The 22,426-nt window shown below is 40.1% G+C and overlaps 3 protein-coding genes across 3 annotated transcripts; 1 reads left to right on the top strand and 2 right to left on the bottom strand.

The window, feature by feature from the left end:
* Positions 1–1,157: 1,157 nt before the first annotated feature.
* Positions 1,158–2,118, bottom strand: LOC100474082 (olfactory receptor 52B4). The gene is given in 2 exon segments (XM_002928571.2): positions 1,158–2,027; positions 2,029–2,118. Coding segments are annotated over 2 exon segments (960 nt in total).
* Positions 2,119–10,590: 8,472 nt separating this feature from the next.
* LOC100477356 (olfactory receptor 52B4) lies at positions 10,591–11,535 on the bottom strand. Its single transcript, XM_002928582.1, has one exon. The coding sequence runs from the start codon at positions 11,533–11,535 to the stop codon at positions 10,591–10,593; it is 945 nt and encodes a 314-aa protein (XP_002928628.1).
* A 9,701-nt stretch (positions 11,536–21,236) lies between these two features.
* On the top strand, positions 21,237–22,199 carry LOC100473832 (olfactory receptor 52B4-like). The gene has a single exon (XM_034667604.1). The coding sequence runs from the start codon at positions 21,237–21,239 to the stop codon at positions 22,197–22,199; it is 963 nt and encodes a 320-aa protein (XP_034523495.1).
* The last annotated feature ends 227 nt before the right edge of the window (positions 22,200–22,426 follow it).

Raw genomic sequence — 22,426 nt, 5'->3', positions numbered from 1 at the left:
GTCACCATGCTGTACATTATATTCCCAGAACTTATTCATCTTATAGCTGGAAGCTGCACACTTTGACAACCTTCACCCTTTTCTCCCATCCCCCACTACTCACCTCTGGCAACCACTGAATCGTTCTGTTTATATGAGTTTGGTTTATTTTTAGATTCCATATATAAGTAAGATCAAACAGTATTTGTCTTTCTCCTACTTATTTTACTTAACATTATGTGCTCAAGATTCACACAAGTTGTCACAAATGGCAGGATTTCCTTTTTATGACTGAATAGTATTCCATCTTGTGTGTGCATGTGTATGTGCGTGTATCACATTTTCTTTATCCATTCATCTCTCTAGACACATAGGTCATTTCCATGTCTTGACTATTGTAAATAATGCTGCAATGAACATGAGGGAGCGCAGATATCTCTTCGAGATAGTGATTTCATTTCCTTTATATATATAGCCAGAGGTGGAATTTCTGGATTATATGGCAGCTGTAGTTTTCATTTTTTGAGGAACTTCCATGCTGTTTTCCTTAGTGGCTCTACCAATTTACATTTGCACTAACAGTGCACAAGGATTCCCTTTTCTCTACACCCTCACCAACACATGTTATCTCTTGTCTTTTTTATAATAACCATGCTAAAAGGTGTGAGGTGATATCTCATTGTGGTTTTGATTTGATTTCCCTGATAATTAGTGATGTTGAGAATTTTTTCATGTACCTACTGGTCATTTGTAGGTCTTCTCTGAAAAAAAAAATGTCTTTTCATGTCCTTTGCCCATATTTTAATCAGGTTATTTTTTTGCCATTGAGTTTTGTTATTGAGTTGTATGGGTTCCTTGTATATTTTGAATATTAACCCCTTGTCAGATGCATGATTTGCAAGTATTTTCTCCCATATGTTGCCTGTTTGTTTTGCTGATTGTCTCCTTTGGTATACAGAAGTTTTTTAGTTTGATGTAGTTCCACTTGTTTATTTTGTTTTTATCGCTTGTACTTTTGGTGTGATATCATGCTCATTTCTAAACACTACCTTCTCAAGGCAATACGGCAATCTATCTTTCAAAGCCATGATATATTGCTTTGTTCACAGTCAACAGAACCCTTAGTTCATAAGGCTCTACAAAGCAGGGGAAGTAATAGTGGTAAACATACCACCTGATCAGTCACACAGACTCAGCATGGTTCCACTGTGAAAAGTACTGACCACACGCTCTCGAATCTGCTTGGTCTTGACCCCATAAATGATAGGGTTCAGCATGGGAGGGGCTAACATGCAGATATTGGCTAGCAGAATGTGAGTGTGGAGGGGAACATGATGCCCAAATCGCTGGGTAATTATTGTAAAAATGCCAGGCAAGTAGAACATGGAAATGACTCCAAGGTGGGAGCCACATGTGCTCAGGGCCTTTTGCCGAGCTCCTCGGGAAGGGAGGTGGAAGACTGCATTGAGGATGAGGGTGTAGGAAACCAAGATGAGCAAGGCGTCTAGCACTACAGTAGAGAGGAGAACAGACAAGCCATACCAGACATTGACGCGAATATCAGCACAAGCAAACTTGGCAACAGCCATGTGCTCACAGTAGGTATGTGGTAGCACATTGCTATGGCAGAAAGGCAATCTCTTCACCAGGAACACATCTGGGAGTATCACAGAGAAGCTTCTCAGGACCACAGCCAGGCCAACCCTTAAGATTACTGCATAGCTGAGCACTGCTGTATAGCGCAATGGGTCACAGATGGCCACATAGCGGTCAAATGCCATGGCCAGCAGAATCCCTGACTCAGCAATGAAGGTGGCATGGATGAAGAAGATTTGAGTGAGACAGCCATCAAGGGAGATCTCCCCAGCTTGGAACCAGAATATGGCCAGGGCTTTGGGCACAGTGGTAGTGGACAGGATGAGATCAGCCACAGCCAGCATGCAGAGGAAGAGGTACCTGGGTTCATGGAGGCTACGTTCAGTGATGATGACGAAGACAAGGAGGCTATTCCCAAGGACAGCAACCAGGTAGGAAATGAAGAAAGGAAGAGGAGATCCATGTGTGTTGGTCTTCCAGGCCAGGGATGCCCAGCAGAATGAAGAATGAGTGACTGGTACCATTATAGTTGAGGGTTGCCATTCCCAGGACAAGTTACCAGGTGTTGGTGTATAAGATTTGCAGTCACCTCTTCTCTTTTGCCAAAAAAAGGTGAATGGGGTTGAAGTATGGGAGGTAGAAATAGGTCATTTTTCACTGGATGAGCCGTGGAAAGAATCCTGGTCAGAAAGTCAGGAAACGTGGGTTAAAACTCTTTGACATTCTATTCACTAATTATGTGATCTCAGTAGAATTACTTCCCTGCTCTGGGTCTCTCTTTTATTGCCTTAAATCTAATGTTGGGGAGAAGTTGGATGAGATTATCTGTAAGAGAGTTGTTCCAGCTCTAGAATAGATCTCAGTCTCAGGTTGTTATAAATAGTTAAGAGCTGTGAATAACAAATACTGCAGTTTCCACTTTGACTATGAGAATGTAATATGCATCTCAAAAGGAAACTGGACACTGAGTTGATGATAATTTAACAAGCCTTACTGAGCACCTACGAGGGCCCTAGCAAGAACCTACTTGGGGGAGACAATTAAGTAAAATATCTAAATGATACAGATAGTGTAAAGGAAAAGTTAAACACAAGGAGTTGTGGAAACAGGGAGAGGTTCCCCGGAGTTCAGAAAAGGTTTTCTAAAAGGCACCACCCTAAGTGGAAACTTGAAGAAGTAATGTTTTGTCAAATAAAGGTATGTGAGGAGGGAATGACATGAACAAAGTCACAGAGATCTGAAAGGACATAAAGTTTAGAGGAAAATTATGATTCACTGTTAGCAAAGAGGACATGGTACAAAATTGTAGAAAATAATGTCATGCACTGAGGTAGGGGTCGCATCACTGAGGACTTTGATAGTACCAGTGTAAGGAGGTTAGAATTTACATTGACACAGTAAGACCACTGAAGGATTTGTGGTGAGAAAATGGCATGATGAAGTTGGCATTTTAGGTAGTGCATGCTCTTACACGCGTGCGCTCTCTCTTTCTCTCTCTGTCTCTCTCAGTATTGTGTAAGATGGGTGGTGAAGGGAGGAGACAGGTTGGAGAACAGAGACAGATCAGTTAGGAGGGGCTCTGTGCATTATCTCACACTGTGGTATTTAGATAACTGCAGTCATTTCCCCCATTTTACCGATAGGGGAGCAAACAAAGTTTAGAGAGTTTTAGTGTCCTACCCAAGGTCACCTGGCTAGTTAATGCTAGAATTTGGCTACCCATGCCATCCTTAGAATCACTTCATATCTGCCCTACTGCACCTCGGTCCCCTTCATCAGAGGACTGTGTTTTCCTGGCTCAAGGAGAAAAACAACAAAAACATCTATTTTTCATTCCCTTAACCTTCCCACCCTCACTCTTCCATCTACAAATTTATATTTGAATCACCTTTTCCCCCTATTCAAGGCTCAGCCATCCATCTGTACAGTGGACCCCAACTTTCTCTTCAAGTCTTTCCCTACTAATCTGTTATTCTGGTAACTTCAAACCCTCCCTCTCTTTTACCTCTTTCTCCTCCACGTGAAAGTATGTTCAACTGTATCTTCTCCCTTCACCTTAGTTTCACAGAAGATGGAATGTGTTCTCTCTACTTCTATCCTCTTACCACCCCCTAATCTTTACCCAAAGCCATTTTACTTATAAATAACCCCAATATGCCACTAAGGCTTCCTTCTCTAAAATAATCTATCATATCACAGCTGCCAAATCTAATGTTACTTTTAATTGTTTTATTAGGAATCTCAAATTTTTGTCAATATGTTTGTGTGATAATGGCAATCATTAAATACCTATTGAGTGTTAGATATATTTATAACCATCACACCAAATCTATGAAATTGAATGTATCACCAGTTCGTACATGAAGAAATTGACTCTCAGAAAAGAAATTGTCCAAAGTCAAACAATCTGATAGTAGCTAAGCTGATATTTGAGTTTCCATTAGCTTTAAAAACTTCCATTTTGTTATTTAGACTACCTAAGCCACCTTTTTTTGGCTTCCTCCCCACTCTCTTCTAATTATCCTACCTATTCCACAATATGTAAGACATGCAAGACAACGTAATATAGAAAAAATGATAGGGGTTTAGAACCAGACCTACCTGGGTTCAATTCTAGTTCTGCCTGCTGCAAATCCACATGCAGACACACAATCTTCCATTCAGGTGCATATTATCACACACATTCATTTATACAGTCACCACGCATATATTCACTCCNCCAACCGCTGTGCCACCCAGGCGCCCCTCCCCACTCTCTTCTAATTATCCTACCTATTCCACAATATGTAAGACATGCAAGACAACGTAATATAGAAAAAATGATAGGGGTTTAGAACCAGACCTACCTGGGTTCAATTCTAGTTCTGCCTGCTGCAAATCCACATGCAGACACACAATCTTCCATTCAGGTGCATATTATCACACACATTCATTTATACAGTCACCACGCATATATTCACTCCTAGAAATTTTGATGAAGTTTTACACACTAACATTTTTACTATTGATACAATTAGCCCTTTACCGTGAACACATTCACACATGCCTACACACACTCACATACACTTTCAAACTTTTCTTCACACATATACCCACCCAAATTCACACAGTCATTAACCAAATTCAAACTCTCACAGAGATAAGTTATGACTTATCTATGTCATAAATTTGGCATCTTCGTTCAGCACATGGATTCTCCTCTCGTGAAATCAGTTGCTTCCAAGAGATGGAGCTTCCAGAGACTATTCCACTCTTAGCCCTGTCTCCAGCCTTCTAGCCCCCTTACCGCTGCCAGAAGAAAGGACTCTCATAGAAATGCAGTTCATAGAACAACATTCCTGCTTCAGCAGTTCCATTCTTGATATTTTGTATCTCTGACTCATGTTTGGGTAAATCAATTCTGGTTGGCACTTTATACCAGGGGTCATCAAACAGCAGCCTGTGGGCCAATTCTTGCCCATCACCAGCTTTTGTAAGTAAAATTTTATTGGAACACAGCCATTTCCCATGTTTACATTGTTTAGGACTGCTTTTGTGGGACAGAGTAGTTGCAACAGGGACCATGTTTGAAGGTTAAGACTCTTACTCTTCCCTTTACAAAAAAATTTTACCAACTCCTGTTTTAGAATGATCTTATAACTTTTTGCCAAGGCCACAGAAGGAAAGGGAATTTTCCCAAGTTCACAGAGTAAATGAGTCAAGAAGGTCCCTTGCCTCTACTTCCACTAGTATTTCCACTATGCCACAAAGTGTCTAGGGGAATATTTTGGTCTGTCCTCTCTGCCTGTGCTGTCAGGGGATGGAGAATTCCACATACAGCCTCTAAAGGGTTACCAAATGATGAAGGCAATCCATCATTGTTCCCACATATCTCATCAAACTCAATGTTTTCCACTTCCTTTATCCCCACGCTCAGTCAGACCCCACCATTGATGTCTTTGAACAGAAGGACCCAGAGAGGAAACAGGCTACCCTGGGTCAATACCAACCTACATCTCTCCTCACCCCAAACTGTCCATCACAGCCATCAGGAAGCACAGACTGGAGCCATGCCCCTGCCTGGATGACAGGGTATTCCCACAACCAGCAGACTGTGTGCAGTGGCCAGGGGACCAAATTGGAAGAAGAGCTGCAGAGCAAATTATTCTTTCTCTGAGCATCTTTGGGGACCACAAACCTCTTCAGGTGGCTTTCTTCTCCCCTAGGATATCCTCTGCTGCCAGTGACATAACAATAAGCCCTTAACCCTTCCTTGTCTGAATGCCAGAAGCCCCCTATGAAAAGTATCCCTGAGAGGCTGTATGAACTTGGGAGAGGAGAAGAGGTGGGAGAGAGGTTTCAGAGGGGAGAGGGCAGGGCAGAGGATAGGATTGTGATTAGGAACCTTCATCAAGGCCCCACACCTCATTCCAGGTCATCTTCTTCAGCCTTGACTTCCAGAAGGCACAGAAGTATATTAGGAGCTAGAATCCTATAGATTCTCTCAAACATTCATTTGTTCCTTCACCACCCATTCAGTCAACATGTATTAAGTACTAACTATGTTAACCATGCCATGATAAAATGTTAATAAATTCAAATCCACAGAAAATTTATGATTTCTCAACATTTGCTGCAACATGGATGGCATTGGAGGAGATTATGCTAAGTGAAATAAGTCAAGCAGAGAAAGACAATTATCATATGGTTTCTCTCATCTATGGAGCATAAGAACTAGGAAGATCGGTAGGGGAAGAGGGATAAAGAAAGGTGGGGTAATCAGAAGGGGGAATGAAGCATGAGAGACTATGGACTCTGAGAAACAAACTGATGGCTTCAGAGGGGAGCGGGTGGGGGACTGGGATAGGCTGGTGATGGGTAGTAAGGAGGGCACGTATTACATAGTGCACTGGGTGTTATACGCAACTAATAAATCATCGAACTTTACATCAAAATTAATTAATTAATTAATTAAAATTTGAAAAAAATTATATTATTTTGTATACAGGATTAATGCTTTGATTCAATCATCCAAGGATTATCAATGGAATATTTTCATTGATGACCCTCCAAGATTTTTCTCCCATACTCATGGGTTTATATATTGTAAGATAAAACAGTACATGTGGCACATTTTAATTTCGTAATATAGGAACTTTCATTTTTTTTCCAGTTGGAAGTTATGTCTTTTTTTCATGATGAGTTTTTTTTTATTATGTTAGTCACCATACAGTAGTACATCATTAGTTTTTGATGTAGTGTTCCGATTAACAATTGATAATAAATGTTCCAAGTTGTAACAAATGTTCTGTAAACCATGTAGCTCCTTTAATTCATCAGCATGTGTCTCCAATCTGATGCAATGCCACATAGTAGTCTATAAATATTTCCTGAAAATTTTGACTAAATATTGCACTTTGGTGACATACTACATTTAACCATTTCACTATTATTGAATATTTATAAAGCTATTTTTCTCTGTTAAAAATATTCTGTAATGAATATATTTTCATATAAATTTGCATTTGTGTCCTGGATTATTTTATTTAAATATTTGATATTTCAAAGAAGGAAATTGTTATGGCAATGTTTCTATTTCCATGTATTTTTTATTATTGATAGAAATTTTTCTTTAAAAATTTTTTCCAGACTAGTGCTAATTCACTCTAGTGTGGGAGCTAATGCTGCTTTGAGACTTATCTACTTTCTCCTATTCCTCAACGCTGTCTGAAGACCCTCTGGATTCCCTCACCACAAACGCATGCAAGTTTTACACTCATATCACAGGGACTTCAATGTCCATTTGGAAAATTAACTCTTCACCTTGTGCTCTTGATTCCGTTTCCTCCTCTGATCTCAATTGCATTTCCCTTTACTCTATTTTAGTTATTCATTCCCATAATCACATCCTTTCTCCACTTCCAAGTTTACTAATTCACACATCCCACTGCCTAGCCACAATTACTTGCCCAGCTATACACTGATTACCTATATCTGCTTACTAACCTCAGCAAAACTGCTAATCTATCAATACCACAATTCCCTTTCTAAACTTCTGCATGATTTCCATTCTTAATTAACTTTTATATTCTGTTGCCCTTCATTATAATACCTTTAAGTATGCTCAAATCCTTCAAATCTTTTTCTCCATTCTATCTGTTCCATCTCAACATTATGATAAACCAAAACAGGAACCACAGTTGGTTAGTCACCTGGAGAGCAAGATGTTACCAACCTGGACTATTAGCAGAGCCCAGCAACCTTACACATTTGCTCAAGTCAGCTCACTCTCTCATTCCACCTAATTAACATTTCATATGTACACTCTATTCAGGGTTCCAACCTTGATTCCAGAACCTGGCTCTTTACTCTTGGCAGAAAACCTTGACTACTAAATCAGAATAAATCAGTTGGAAACTCACACAAATCCAAGACACTGAATATAAAAAAATATCTGCATGGGCTCCCACCCACTCCTCCTTATTGGAGGAACTGTCTTTCCTGTCAAAGAATAATCCCTCCACCTGTTCTTTGGACACCTAAGGAAGATTACCATGAGCATTCATAACCATGGTCCTTGGAGGCATTATTTTGGGGTAAAAGTTGCAGCATATGTACTGTCTAGGAAAACACAATATGAGAAATCTGGTATGGAGAGTCCATTGACATGGCAAATAAGCATATGAGAAGATAATCAGCATCATATTTCATTTAAAATTGCAAATTAAAACAATGAGATACCACTATACTCCTATAGAATGGCTAAAATTCAACACACTGACAATACCAAATGCTGGTGAGGATGTGGCTCAACAGACTCATTCATTGCTGCTGGGAATGCAAAATGGTACAGCCACTTTGGAAAACAATTTGGCAGTTCTTTACAAAGCTAAGCATATTCTTTCCATATGATCTACAATCACACTCCTTAGTATTTACCCAAAGGAGTTGAAAACTTTTGTCTACACAAAAATCTGCACGGATGTTAGAGGGGAGGGGGGTGGGGGAATGGGATAGGCTGGTGATGGGTAGTAAGGAGGGCACGTATTGCATGGTGCACTGGGTGTTATACGCAACTAATGAATCATCGAACTTTACATCAAAAACCAGGGATGTACTGTATGGTGACTAACATAAAAAAAAATTATTATAAAAAAAAACACAAACCCTACAAAACAGAAAAAATATAATAAAAATAAGATTTTTAAAAATAGAACTATTTACTAAATACTAGTAGGTGGTACAATAAATTTTGGCACTTTCATGTATTTCTGATGAATAAAAATTAATAACTTCTCTAGATGCTCATACTCTAACCTAGTAATTATTTTTAAGGCTGAAAACATGCAAAGCTTAATGCACAAAAAAATAGATAAATCTTACACACAAAAATGTCCCTAGCATAGCATTTACATTGTTAATGATTACAAAAACATAAGTATTTAAAAATAAAAGGGTGAGGGGCACCTTGGAGGCTCAGTTGGTTAAGTGTCTGCCTTCGCCTCAGGTCATTATCTCAGGGTCCTGGGATCAAGCCCAATGTCAGGCTGCCTGCTCAGTGGGGAGTCTGCTTCTCCCTCTGCCCCTTCTCACCTCATCCCACCACTCATTCCCTCTCTCGCTCTCAAATGAATAACATCTTTAAAAATAAAAATACATACATACATAAACAAATAAATAAAAGGATGAACACTACCTCAGCAAGTGTAAAAAAGAATTTTTAAGCATGCTTTTTAAGTAAATGATTGAAAGATAAAATATTGTCATTAACATAGATTTCCAAATGTATTGTCATTTAAAAATAGCTACACTATGGGCCTATGTGATAATATTGAATTACAGAGTCATGTGTAAGTTCTGAATATGTGTGTACGGTTATAGTTGTTGGAGTTAGAGTTACATATAAAATCTGGAAGATTCTACACCAAAATGATAACAGTAACTTTCTTTGGATACTGGGATCATATGCAATTTTCGTTTTCATTTTCTTATTTCTTTATGGAACACTTATATAAAAAAGTAAATGTTTTCGAAAGAAGTATCAATATAGTATCATCTCATGGAGGAAGTCATATCTCTGCTTGAGATGAGGTGGTTGTAATGACCTCACAGAGTAGATGACACCAACCTGGGCCTTGAAAGATGAATAAAGGGAATTTATTAAAAGGTCAAGGACAGTTGGTTAAGTGTCTGCCTTAGGCTCAGGTCATGATTTTAGGATCCTGGGATCAAGTCCTGCTTTGGGCTCCCTGCTCAGTGGGGAGTCTGCTTCTCTCTCCCCCTCTGCCCCTCCCCCCTACTCATGTGCACTCTCTCTAATAATTTTTTTTAAATTTTAAAAATAAAAGGTCAAGGACAGGAGAGGCCATTCCAGGCAAGTGAATCACTTAGGGAAAATGTACCACGACAACATGACTGAAAATGGAGACATTAGAGATAGATGGTTCCTTGAAACTGAAGCACAGATTGTGTGAAAGTGATGTGGAAAGTGTTGCTAGAAAGGAAGTCTGATTTTATTCTGTACCATCTGAGGGGGATGATTTTTGAGAAACAACCCCCAAAATGTCAAAAGTTAGGAGTACATTTGCCTTAAGTCCTCTTAATGTCCATGATATTTTGAGAAAATGTATGAAGGAATGAAGGTTTTACATAGGAGTCCAGGCATGTGGTGAGAGGTCTCAGGGCTTGACATAGCTCAAGATAGAAAACTTATTATTTATCTAAATGAGACTTAATATTATATTGTCTGTTCCCAAAATTGAGTTGAATATTACAGAGTTATACATGACTACTACAGAGAAAACTGTCCCATCCCCAAATAATGAACTATGAGTATCTCAGTCAACCCACAGTCACTGTTTTCAGATTAATTAGGGGGGGATGTCTCACAGTCTTAGGTAAGTTGCTCCACAGGCCCATAATTCAATGAGTTATTTTTGTTGAGGACTCATTTCTAGTTTTCTGGTTCACTGCTGTGAAAGCACATCTCACAAAGGACCAAAGTTTCTGAGAAACCAGTCTCTGCCATCCCCACAGTCATTTCTGTTTTGGAAACAACACATAAACCACTTGGTCTCGTATCTGTTTTGTTTTGACCCCATAAATGATGGGATTCAGCATAGGTGGAGCAAGCATGCTGACATTGGCCAACAGGATGTGGACATGTAGTGGGATGTGATGGCCAAAGCGTTGAGTGAGAACTGAGAAGATCCCGGGCCCATAAAAAAGGACAATGACACTGACATGGGAACCACATGTGTTGAGAGCTTTGTGGCGAGCATCTTGGGAAGGGATACGGAAGACAGCATGAAGAATCAGAGCATAGGAAACAAAAATGAGAACAATGTCTAGGATCACTGTTGACATTAAGACAAAAAATCCATACCAGATATTTACACGGATATCATCACAGGCATACTTGGCCAAGCCAATGTGTTCACAGAATGTATGTGGTAGGACATTGTTTCTGCAAAAAGTCAGCCTCTTCAGAAGAAATATCATGGGAAAAATTGTACAATGTGCTCTCATGAAAACAGCCACACCAATTTTCCCTATCAGAGAGTGGGTGAGTATCATGGTGTACCTCAGTGGATAACATATTGCAATGTAGCGGTCAAATGCCATAATCAGCAAGATGCCTGACTCAGAAATAAAGGAGGAATGCTGGAAGTAGAGCTGGGCAATGCAGCTATCAAGAGAAATCTCCCTACTATTGCACCAGAAAATGGCCAATGCCTTGGGTTCCGTGGTTGTGGCAAAGACAATGTCAACTCCAGCCAGCATGCAGAGAAAAAGATACATAGGTTCATGGAGGCTGCTTTTGATGAGGATAATGCAGATGAGCAGACCATTTCCAAGGAGGGCAAAGACATAGGAGAGGAGGAAGGGGATGGAAATCCACATGTGTAGGTCTTCTCGGCCTGGAATGCCCAACAGGTAGAAGACTACATGGTTAACAGCAGTGTGATTGAAGCTAGCCATTTCTGAGGCAGGCCAATGTGGACTTCAGTTTCACCTAATAGAGACAAAGAGAAGTACAGATTACATATAAATGTTTTCCTTGAGTTTTCTGATTAAATACATCTAACTAAATGCCTGTATTTACCGTTGTTTCCTCCTAATACCCTGTTAAAACATCAATAAAATAACAAAAACATCATAAATGTAAAAAGCAGAAGAAAAGACAATAACAGAGAAGGGACAACATTTTGAAAGCAGATAGAGGACTATTGGCTAAGCAGACGGGATAAAACTAATAAGCTCGAGTAGAACACAAAAATCAAATTAATTTTCACTGCAGAACCCAGATCATCTCAAAAATTGGAGGTATCAGGAACTTTTCTAAATAGGGATAAGGATGGGCTTTTTAAAGAAATTACTGGTTGAAAATCTATATAAAAAATCAGCTAGACTCCTGGATCCTCTTTCCCAACCTGTCCATCCAGGTACCACTTTCCATACCCAACAGAATGCTGGAAGTTTATTCCCTGATGGAGTTAAGGCTAGAGACTCTTAACATACTACCCCTACCCCAGCCACGTCCAGAGCCGAGGATAAAATTAAAGGCTACATACTGAACAAGATGAAACCCCATGAAGTTCTGTTTATTTATACCTGGTAGTGCTAGCTTACATAACTATATACCCAGATCTTTCAATTCATTTTGATATAAGAATGAGGCACCAAACAGTGAATTGAGGTGCTACATGTAGGTACGAGCTTTATTTAGGGAGAGAACTCCTGCCAAATTACTCAAATCCAGAACTTTGCACCAAAATAAATAAATTTGTAGGAGTAAAAAGTTCTTCAAGACCTTCAAAGATCTCAAAAGACTGACCTCTCATGAAGCCTTTCAAAGGAAATTACTGGAAGATAAGCACCACCAAAGTGAGGGAATGAATCAAAAATAGAGAAATATGGACTGGAGGAGATAATGCTAAGAAAAATAAGTCAAGCAGAAAAAGACAATTATCGTATGGTTTCACTCATTTATGGAACATAAGAACTAGGAAGATCGGTAGGAGAAGACAGGGGAGAAGGAAGGGGAGGTAAAAAAAGAAGGGGGAATGAACCATTAGAGACTATGGACTCTGGGAAACAAACTGAGGGCTTTAGAGGGGAGGGGGTGGGGGATTGGGACAGGCTGGTGATGGATATTAAGGAGGGTACATATTGGGGTGCCTGGGTGGCTCAGTCGTTAAGCATCTGCCTTCGGCTCAGGGTGTGATACCGGAGTCCTGGGATCGAGCCCCACATCAGGCTCCTCCGCTGGGAGCCTGCTTTTTCCTCTCCCACCACCGCCCCCCCCCCGCCTATGTTCCCTCTCTCGCTGGCTGTCTCTCTCTCTGTCAAATAAATGAATAAAATCTTAAAAAAAAAAAAGGAGGGCACGTATTGCATGGTGCACTGGGTGTTATACGCAAGTAATGAATCATGGAACTTTACATCCAAAATTTGGGATGTACTGTATGGTGACTAACATAACATAATAAAAAATTATTATAAAAAAAATAGAGAAACATAGGCTTCAACAAGGTTGCTTAAACAAAGTGTTGCAATGCCGGGAGGACATAAGCTTCCTCAAATAATGGTGAAGTTCAGCCACTGTGGAGAGTCCTGGGATATCATGAGTTTGGATTGGATCAGGGGAGTAGAGACACCTAAAGGAAAGTCTCAAAGGGAAAAAGGAAAAGCTTGTTTTGAAATGTAATTTATATTCTTAGTGGAAAGTAAGGCACATAAAAATTAAGCAAAAAAACAAACTAAAAATAGATAATTATTTATTCCTGGGAAGAAAATTTTTTGCACAAGAAAAGAAATATGACCATATGTCATTGTATAATTCAGTTATTATAATTACAAAAATGTAAACATAAATACACATCTTAAAAATCATGATATATCACTATTAATGAAATCAAGAAAAAGGAGGTTTGCGTGTATCTAAATGTGCATGTATATTTGGTTAGGAGGAGTTTACATGTAAGGAAGCTAAATGCCCATCTTCCATATACAAGAGTCAGTGGATGACATAAAAATGATCTAGAATATGAATCAAGAAATAATAATATAAATATGCTGTTTATGTATATGGAGGTAAATGATAAATAGTTATAGGTGTTAAAGTGGTTTTAGAGGAAGAATCAGGTGAGATAGGGTAGGGAAAGTATTGGTTATGGTAAAGACTTAGAGGACTTTTGGAGGTTTTTTAAACTATGTATGGATAATATTCACAAAAATAAAATTGAAAACAAGTTATCTTAATAAAGTACCTAGGTTCTTCACCTAAGATAAATTTATAATTCATAACTGTAAGTTCTCTTCTCTTCTCTCCTCCCTTCCCCTCCCCCTCCCTCCCTCTGTCTCTCTCTCTCCTCATTTTAATTTCTGAAGCCAAAGTATTCCCCTTCTCTTTGGGCACCAGATTACCCTCTGAGAGAACATAGATTGGCTCAACTGAATTGACTCCTCTCTCCTGAGAGAAAAGTCTAGGGAAGCTGGCATTTGAGAAGGCATAGACAGTCTGAAAGAGATGTTTCCCGGAATGGACAATTGCCTTCTGTACATTGCATGGTCACACAGATTATGTAAGAAAATAATACTTTTCTAAGAAACGCCACATTCCTAGAGTAAATAGAAAAGTGACACCCAAAACAATGAGATCCCCATAGACCTAATGACAAAAGAACAGAGGTGGAGGTCAAACACAATTAGAAGCTAGGACAGAGAAAGTCCTTCAGAAATTGATGGCATCTTTGAGAAAAGGAAGAGCCAAGGGGATTTGTTTTCTTCAGAACCATAGAGGAAAGCTGAGGGGTTGGAGAATAGCCTTTGGAACAGCAGCCTAGAACAGTTGCTAACCCAATTCCAAATTATTTTAAAAGACTCTTCCTCAGGCCTCCTTCCAAAAGATTTCCTGAGCCTGCCCCAGACATCACCCTGCTTTGTACTGCTGAGTGCTTTCCCTGTCCCTCTCTCCTGGAATTTCTTAGAATCTGCCAAGGGTAGCAGTGCTTTGTCTACATGATCCAGCTTTCTAAATATTAGAAAACCTATCTCATTAATCAGAAATGACTTTCTTATCAAGCATCTCTAACAACCTTTGAATTCCTTGGTGGATGGGGCATGTCCTTTCATCAATGTGCATAAAGCACAACACAGAAGGAAAGGCAAACAGGGCAGTAGGAGGGAAGGTAGGAGGGAAGGAAGACTAGGTTAGAGAGATTTAAGATAAGTGACCAAAGCAAGGCTTTCTTTTGAGGACTCAGTTTCTCAAATCCAAATGAGACTTTAAAAGTCCTTTGAGAACCTACCATCTATTTCTACACTATCAGTGCAAATGTTGGCCATTAGTCTCCACCACAATCTGTTCACAAGACTCCAGACAAAGATCCTGACATTCCAGCATTCCAAATCAGCTCCATTACCTTGGGCCTGTAAGGTAAGGACTTCTAGTATCCAGCTCAACTCTTCCCTACTCCTAGCATCTCACCTCACATATGACAAAATCAGTCTTCAGCTTCGGACTAAGTCTTTCAAAGCAGAAATGGAATCAGTAACTGGAGGAAATTTAGTGGGTTGCAGATTAGACTGCAGATTGATTACCTTTGTGAGACTCAGGAGGTCACTTTTATTCCAAGGTCCCAGTGCCCTTGGGTTCTGACTTCACCAACAAACCGTCAGTCCCATATGGGCCAAGTCATTATACTTACTTCCTACCACCTTTTCTCTTGCCACCTGGTCCTCTGGCACCTTCCCTGTTAATTTGATCTCTATCCTCAAATTTAATGCGTGCATCTTCGTGGCTTTCTGTACTCAGATGCTCTCACTCCTAACTTAATATTTCCTTCCAAGAAATCCCTGTACCTCTTTTCAATAAGCATTACATTCACTGTAATCAACACTCTCCATTACTTAAAACAGACATCTATTTCACAGGCATGTCTTCCTAGAAGACATTTCTTCATACTTAAGACAAAATTCAAAGTTCAATTTATCCAGTGATGGGACAAAAATTGTAGGTTGGAGTCTGTAACTAAAGGAATATGTAGGACACTCAGGGCTATTTGCAGCAACATGTGAATTATAATTGTGATGAAAGCACTAATTCCTTTGGCTGATGAAAACCACAACAAGCCATTTGATGTTTAATGTAAAATACACCACCACTGAGATCAGTAATTTATAGTCACCTTTCTGCATATTCTTTTCTTCCTTTATTTTTATCCTGATTATAAATGTTTGATTATAGAATACATGAGCATTGAGAAAGAAAAGGCATCAAGTAATTCAGAACAGCATACAATAGTAAATAACAATTATGCATATAACTTACTAATGAAATTCATCCTAATACATATAATACATATCGTTGTGGAGGTCATTAGAAGATTACCAACCAATTTTATTTGTTCATAAAATTAGCTCTAAGGCAATTAAGTTTTTCTCATATACTGGGCTTCCCCACTTCCATGCCCTCTGTGTGTTGAATTGATGTCCTCATCTCCACTCGCAGGAGAGGGGCTTGGTGTAGGACTCAGGTGGTGGGAAGTTTAGGCATTCAAGATATGAAGGTCACAGATAGACAACCATCAGCACCTCTGCCTTCACTCGGTGTCTGACTCAAAACTGAGCACATAGTGAGTACGTGTAAATATAGTCCCTTCCCCTCTGAGTTCTGCTCTCCTCATCTCTGCATTTTATTTCTGTGGTAGGAAAACCCCTCCTCCTTTTGTTCCTGTGTAACTCTCTAAGTCATGGTGAAACAACTGAAAATCATTCTCGTGTCAGTGGAGGCTTGTGAGGACCTGCCTGCGGAGGACAGCTACCACCAGGTCATTCTGTGGCCACACAACCACTTGGAGGACACACACCCCTGAGGAAAGCTATCCTCCTGGAAGAGATGGAAGGATTAAGACTAGACAGTGATAATACTACTGAGGTTTGGTGGCCAGCTGTTCATTCAATGCTCGTAAAACAACGGTGGAGAAAAGAAGATGAATCTGAAACAAAAGAGGATCCTGGAAAGGGCCATCCTACAGACCAGGGTACTCACTGGATACTTTGAAGGGCAAGGAAGGGTTTCTCTACTGTGGGAAAATAGAAGCTAAGAGGCTAAGGAATTGAGATCTGGTGTACAGGTGCAGTTATATATACTAGTGCCATTGATTGTCTAGCCCAGGGTCACTCTAGATAATTTCTCAAATGCCTCATGAATCCTTCAGTAGCCTTGATCCAGATGCTTCCACTCCTCAACAATTCACCTCTAGCTCCCTACTGTATGCTAGCAGTGTATGCGAGTGCTTTTCTTCCTCATAATCTTGCCAGCAGAGTCTGTTGTCAAGCTTTTGAACATTTGTCAGTCTGACAGTTTGTCAAATGTGGTTGACACTCTGCAAGAATGGCTGCCAATAATTCTTTCTTGGCTGCACACACAAGCCAATTTCCCCCTTCATGAGATGCAATCTGACTTGCTTTGACTAATAGAATAATGTGTGAATTCCAGGAAATATGGACCTTGCAACTTTCATTAGGCTTCTCGGAGGCTAGTAGCCATTTAAAAAGTTTAGGATAAATTAGTGCAGAAACTGTTGAAAAGAGTATGGAGGTTCCTCCAAAAATTAAAAATAGAAAGACCATATGATCCAGTAATTCAGCTACTGGGTATTCAAAGAAAATAAAAACATTAATTCAAAAAGATACAGGCATCTCTATGTTTATTGCAGCTTTACAATAGCCAAGATACAGAAGCAACCCAAGTAGCCACCAATAAATGGATAATGAAGATGTGAGATATATGTGTTGGGGAGAATTTATAAGTTTGTGCTCTTCATGAAAATGATCATGTCGAAGCTTTATAAGTTTCAAATTTCAGTCATGAATAATGATGTTTCATTCTGCTAAGGGTATGCAACTGAATATACTTAGCAATTAGAAGGCGGCATGTGAAAAAAAAAAAAGAAGGCGGCATGTGAATCTTGATTACCTTAGATACATTTTTAATTTTATTTCCCTGCCTCCTTTGACTGTCTTTCTCTTAATTTTCAGTTTGATTGTGATGCATCAAGGCATAGTTTTCTTTGTTTTTATCTTCTTTGAGATCCACTGATCTTTCTGAATCTGCGAAGTTATGACTTTTACCTAATTTGGAAAATTTCAGTAATTCTTTCAAAATTTTTTTCTGTCCAATCTCCTCTCATTTCATTTTAGCCCACCAACTACACACGTTAGAACTTTTGGCATTGTTCCAGCAATTCCCAAGGATCTCTTTTTTCCTATTCTTTTATTCTCTCTTCATTTAGATAGTTCTATTGATAAATCTTATGGTTAATTACTAAAAGTGTAACTTCCATGGTCAAAGGTATTTGTAGATTTAGATTTCCTCTGTAGTGGTTGTACCATTTTTCGTTGCCACCAGCAATGTATGTGTATTTATTGTGTGCCTACAAATGCCAAGAACAGTTCAGGTTTAAGCTATAGAGCAATTAAAGCAAAACCCTTGCCTTTATGGTTGTCAGCAGTTGTGCTTTTATGCCCTTACTGTGCTCTCCCCCCACATGGTCTCATTCATTTATCCTAAGCTTTTTATTATTTTTCAAAATTTATGTATTGAAGTATTGTTGACATGCAATGTTACATTAGTCTTGAGCGTACGGTGATTCAAGTTTATATGTTATGCAATGCACTGCAAGTATAGCTATCATCTGTCACATATCATGCTATTACAGTACCATTGACTTTGTTCCCCATGCTGTACCTTCATCGCTGTGACTTACGCACTCCATAACCGGAAGCCTGTACCTCCCACTCCCTTTTACCCATTTTGCCCATCCTGTTACCCCTTCCACTCTTGCAATCACCAGTTTGTTCTCTGTATTTATGGGCCTGTTTCTTTTTGTTTGTTTTGTTTTGTTTAGATTTCACATATAACTGAAATCATATGGTATTTGTCTTTCTCTGAAATATCTCGCTTAACAGAATATTCTCTGGGTTCATCTATTTGTCACAAATAGCAAGATCTCATTCTTTTTTATGGCTGATATCCCATTGTGTGTGTGTGTGTGAGAGAGAGAGAGAGAGAGTGAGAGAGAAAGAGAGAGAAACTTATGAAAACTTCAACATGATCCTTTTCATGATGAACATAAACTTATAAATTTTTGGTATATATTAATTATAAGCATATTCCTGTTGGAAATGAATTAACATTGAAATAGGCCTCTAGTAAGTCTAGATTAGATGGAAAAGCTTTCCTATCAGAGCATCTTGAGAGAAGCAAGAGAGAAGAGGATCAGGAGAAGGGAGGGAGCCAGGAAATGGTTTTAGAGACCCAGCCCTTTTGGGAAGAAGGTGAGGCTGGTGGAGACTGGCTCTGTCCCTGGAGCCCTCGTGCAAGTGCTCCCTCCAGGGTTCCACAAAAGACGATAAACAGCCCAACTCCTGACCCACGGGCTGAATTTTATTATGGATCTCATGTCATCTGCTCCTGGAGACTCAGCCAAAGGCTGGTGAGTGAATTAGACATCTGAGGGTGGAGAGGTTTCCAGATCAAGGTGGGCTGTGTTCTGTCCCCAACAGATCAGAGATGACAAGACTATTGGAGGCTATTGATACATGTGGACAAAGTGGTAAAGACCAGAGGCGCAAATCTGATTGGTTCTAGCAGATATGGAAGGTGAGGTCTGGGAGGGGAGCTGAGGATATACGGGCTGGATGGAAGTTTCTGAAGAGTGGCGAATCAGGAGAAGCAATCCTATCAGTGGCAGATGTCCTAATAATTATAGACTAGAGATGAGAAAAAGAAAATGCATTGACTTAGACTACAGACCCCTCCTGGAAAACCATGAAAGGAGCCCTGAGAATGGCAGCAAACTGGTCACCTGCCCCAAGCCAGATGTTGGAGGGGATTTGGGGGAAGGAGCCAGGGCATCTCAGCAGGTGTGAGAACTAGGAGCCTATTTTCCTTTCCAGAAAGAAAAATCAAGGCTCCAAGAGAGGGAGCTGGAGTGGAAGCAATAATGCTAGCAAATGTAAGATTTATCTTGGCCCCTGAGCTAGATATTTTAAGATACCTGTTCATCTAACATCTTCAGAAACTCCATGAAGAAGGTATTTTATTACTGGCTTCATTTCTTCTTCATTCTGGAGAAAAAAAGGATTAGATATGGCTGTCTTCTCAGGAGATGCCCTCTGAGCTACACCTGGAACATCTTCCTGAACCCATCTGCTTATATACCCACCATTCCCTCAATCCATAATCCCAGTTAGGACGGATGCCTGAAAAATAGCCCATGCTTCAGATAAGCTTGCTGAATGATTAAACTAATGAAGGAAGGAAAGTCCGCTAGGAAGCAAATGGGAAAATTTCTATCAGAATACTGTACCCCCTTGCCAGAAATAATGCCTTTCTTTTTCCACTTTGTCATTTTTTTTAAAGATTTATTCATTTGTCTTAGAGAAAGAGAGAGGTATGTGCACAAGAGAGAGCACAGCAGGGGGAGAAGCAGAGGAAGAGAATCAAGCAGACTCCTGGTGGAGCATGGAGCCCAACTCAAGCTAATCTCACAACCCTGAGACCACGACACAAGCTGAAACCAAGAGTCAGACACGTAACCAACTGAGCCACCCAGGTGCTCCTCAGTCATTTCTAAGCTTAGCTCCCCAAGGTGTGAACATTGACACAGAAGCCCTGACTGTTACCTGTTAACGTTCCCTTGATTGTCTTCACAAGTGAGCAAACTGAATGTGGTAAGTCAGAGAAATTTCGAACTCATTTCCATCAATTATTGGTTGTGAAATTTGGCAAGTGATTCATATTCTCTGAATCTTTATTTACATGTGAAATGGAATCAATATCCACTTCCTAGAGCGGAGGTCTCTCCCTCCATGAAAAGTATACAAAATGCCACATGCAACGTGCATACTGCAATCATTAGCATAAAAACAATGCTTAGTAAATATAAGTTTAACTCCTCTGTGACTGTATTATGTTCAGATCCATTCTATTCCTGGAATAAAACTTGGCTATTCGTGTCTAGTCTCTTCAATCAATTACTATTCCAATAAACCTTCACAGGTAATTATCCTAAACTAATAGCTTTAAGACATCTGATGGCTGTCCCCTGTGTGAAGTTGTGACCGAGGCTCTTCACAGCCTGTGCACCCCTCTCTGCCTCTCAAGCACTCCCTATGCACCTGTCACCCTAGGCTGGAAATGTTTCATGAACATACTGTGCAGTGATCCGTTTATTCACCTTTCCTTATGCTGCCTCCCTTCTCTTTTCAGTCTTCACTTCATGATAAACTAGTCAATATTAAGGTCAAGTTCAAATATCATCTTGTTACAGCCTCACAGGACATGCATAATGATTTTCTCTGTATTCACAATCCTCTGTCTGAAAGTGAAATATGTACTAATATCTTTTACTTCGATTAGCTGAGAGAGAAGATAAGTATAATTGGCTGTCACTCATTGGGGCTCAGACCATATCCTTCATCTTCTCACATTTCCTATTATTTGTATATTCAGAGAAGATAGAGAATGTGAGATATGCCAAAAGCTCAGGTGACTTCACAAAGAATATTAATATATTAATATAATTCTTCTTAAGAATATATTAAAAGGAGTATATGTGTTTTCTTCTGTCTGTGAATAGGAGGTGAGGCCCTGAAAGGTCTCCCCAGGCATGACCACCTTAAACCACACGGCTGTCAGCCACACCGTCTTCCACTTCCTGGGCATCCCCGGCCTTGAGGACCAGCACAGGTGGATTTCCATCCCCTTCTGCATTTCCTATGTCATCGCCCTGCTTGGGAACAGCCTGCTCGTCTGCATTATCCTCACCAAGCGCAGCCTCCGTGAACCCATGTACCTCTTCCTCTGCATGCTGGCCGCGGCAGACGTTGTCCTCTCCACGTGCACAGTACCTCAGGCCTTGGCCATCTTCTGGTTCCGCGCTGGGGAGATCTCCCTGGATCACTGCATCACTCAGGTATTTTTTCTCTCTTCCACCTTCATCTCTGAGTCGGGGGTCTTGCTGGTGATGGCGTTTGACCGCTACATTGCCATACACTACCCACTGAGATACACCACTATTCTTACACGTGCTCTGATTGGGAAAATCAGTGTGACCATCTTCCTGAGAAGTTATTGTACAATTTTCCCCATAATATTTCTTTTGAAAAGATTGACTTTCTGCCAAAATAATATTATTCCACATACCTACTGTGAGCACATTGGCTTGGCCAAATATGCTTGTAATGACATTCGAGTGAACATCTGGTATGGATTTTCCATCCTAATGTTAACAGTGGTTTTAGATGTTGTGTTAATTTTTGTTTCCTATGTGCTGATTCTCTGTGCTGTTTTCCACATGCCTTCTCGAGATGCTCGCCACAAAGCTCTCAGCACATGTGGCTCCCACATCTGTGTCATTGTCCTCTTTTATGGGCCTGCAATCTTTACAACCCTTACTCAGCGGTTCGGACGCCACATTCCTCCTCATACCAACATCTTGTTGGCTAATGTTTGCATGCTTGCCCCGCCTATGCTCAATCCTGTCATTTATGGAATCAAGACCAAGCAAATCCGGGAGCAGGTGGTTCACGTGTTGTTTACAAAGCAGAAATCACTTTGGTTTAACAACTAAGTTTTCAGAATCCCTAGCCATCTGTGAGGTGGTCTCTGGAAGTGGTGGTGGGAGGGATCCACTGAAACACTCAGAAATGGCTCAGTGAGTTCTGCCTCTGGGGCAAGTTCACCAGGGAGGTTACAGGACTTACCTCTTTGTCATCAAAACAACCTGACACAGAGCCCCATTGGACTGAGCAAGCCTGCTCCCACAAAGACCTTGGGACAGGATGCATTGATTTTCAG

The sequence above is a fragment of the Ailuropoda melanoleuca genome, chromosome 8 (assembly GCF_002007445.2).
Source record: "Ailuropoda melanoleuca isolate Jingjing chromosome 8, ASM200744v2, whole genome shotgun sequence".
Lineage (NCBI taxonomy): Eukaryota > Metazoa > Chordata > Mammalia > Carnivora > Ursidae > Ailuropoda > Ailuropoda melanoleuca.
Note: the sequence above shows the minus strand (reverse complement) of the source record. Positions and strands in the feature narration are given on the sequence as shown.

What these genes read in the sequence shown, in the direction of transcription:
- LOC100477356 (XM_002928582.1), bottom strand. Translation starts at nt 11,535, where the DNA reads ATGGCTAGCTTCAATCACACTGCTGTTAACCATGTAGTCTTCTACCTG.
- LOC100473832 (XM_034667604.1), top strand. Translation starts at nt 21,237, where the DNA reads ATGACCACCTTAAACCACACGGCTGTCAGCCACACCGTCTTCCACTTC.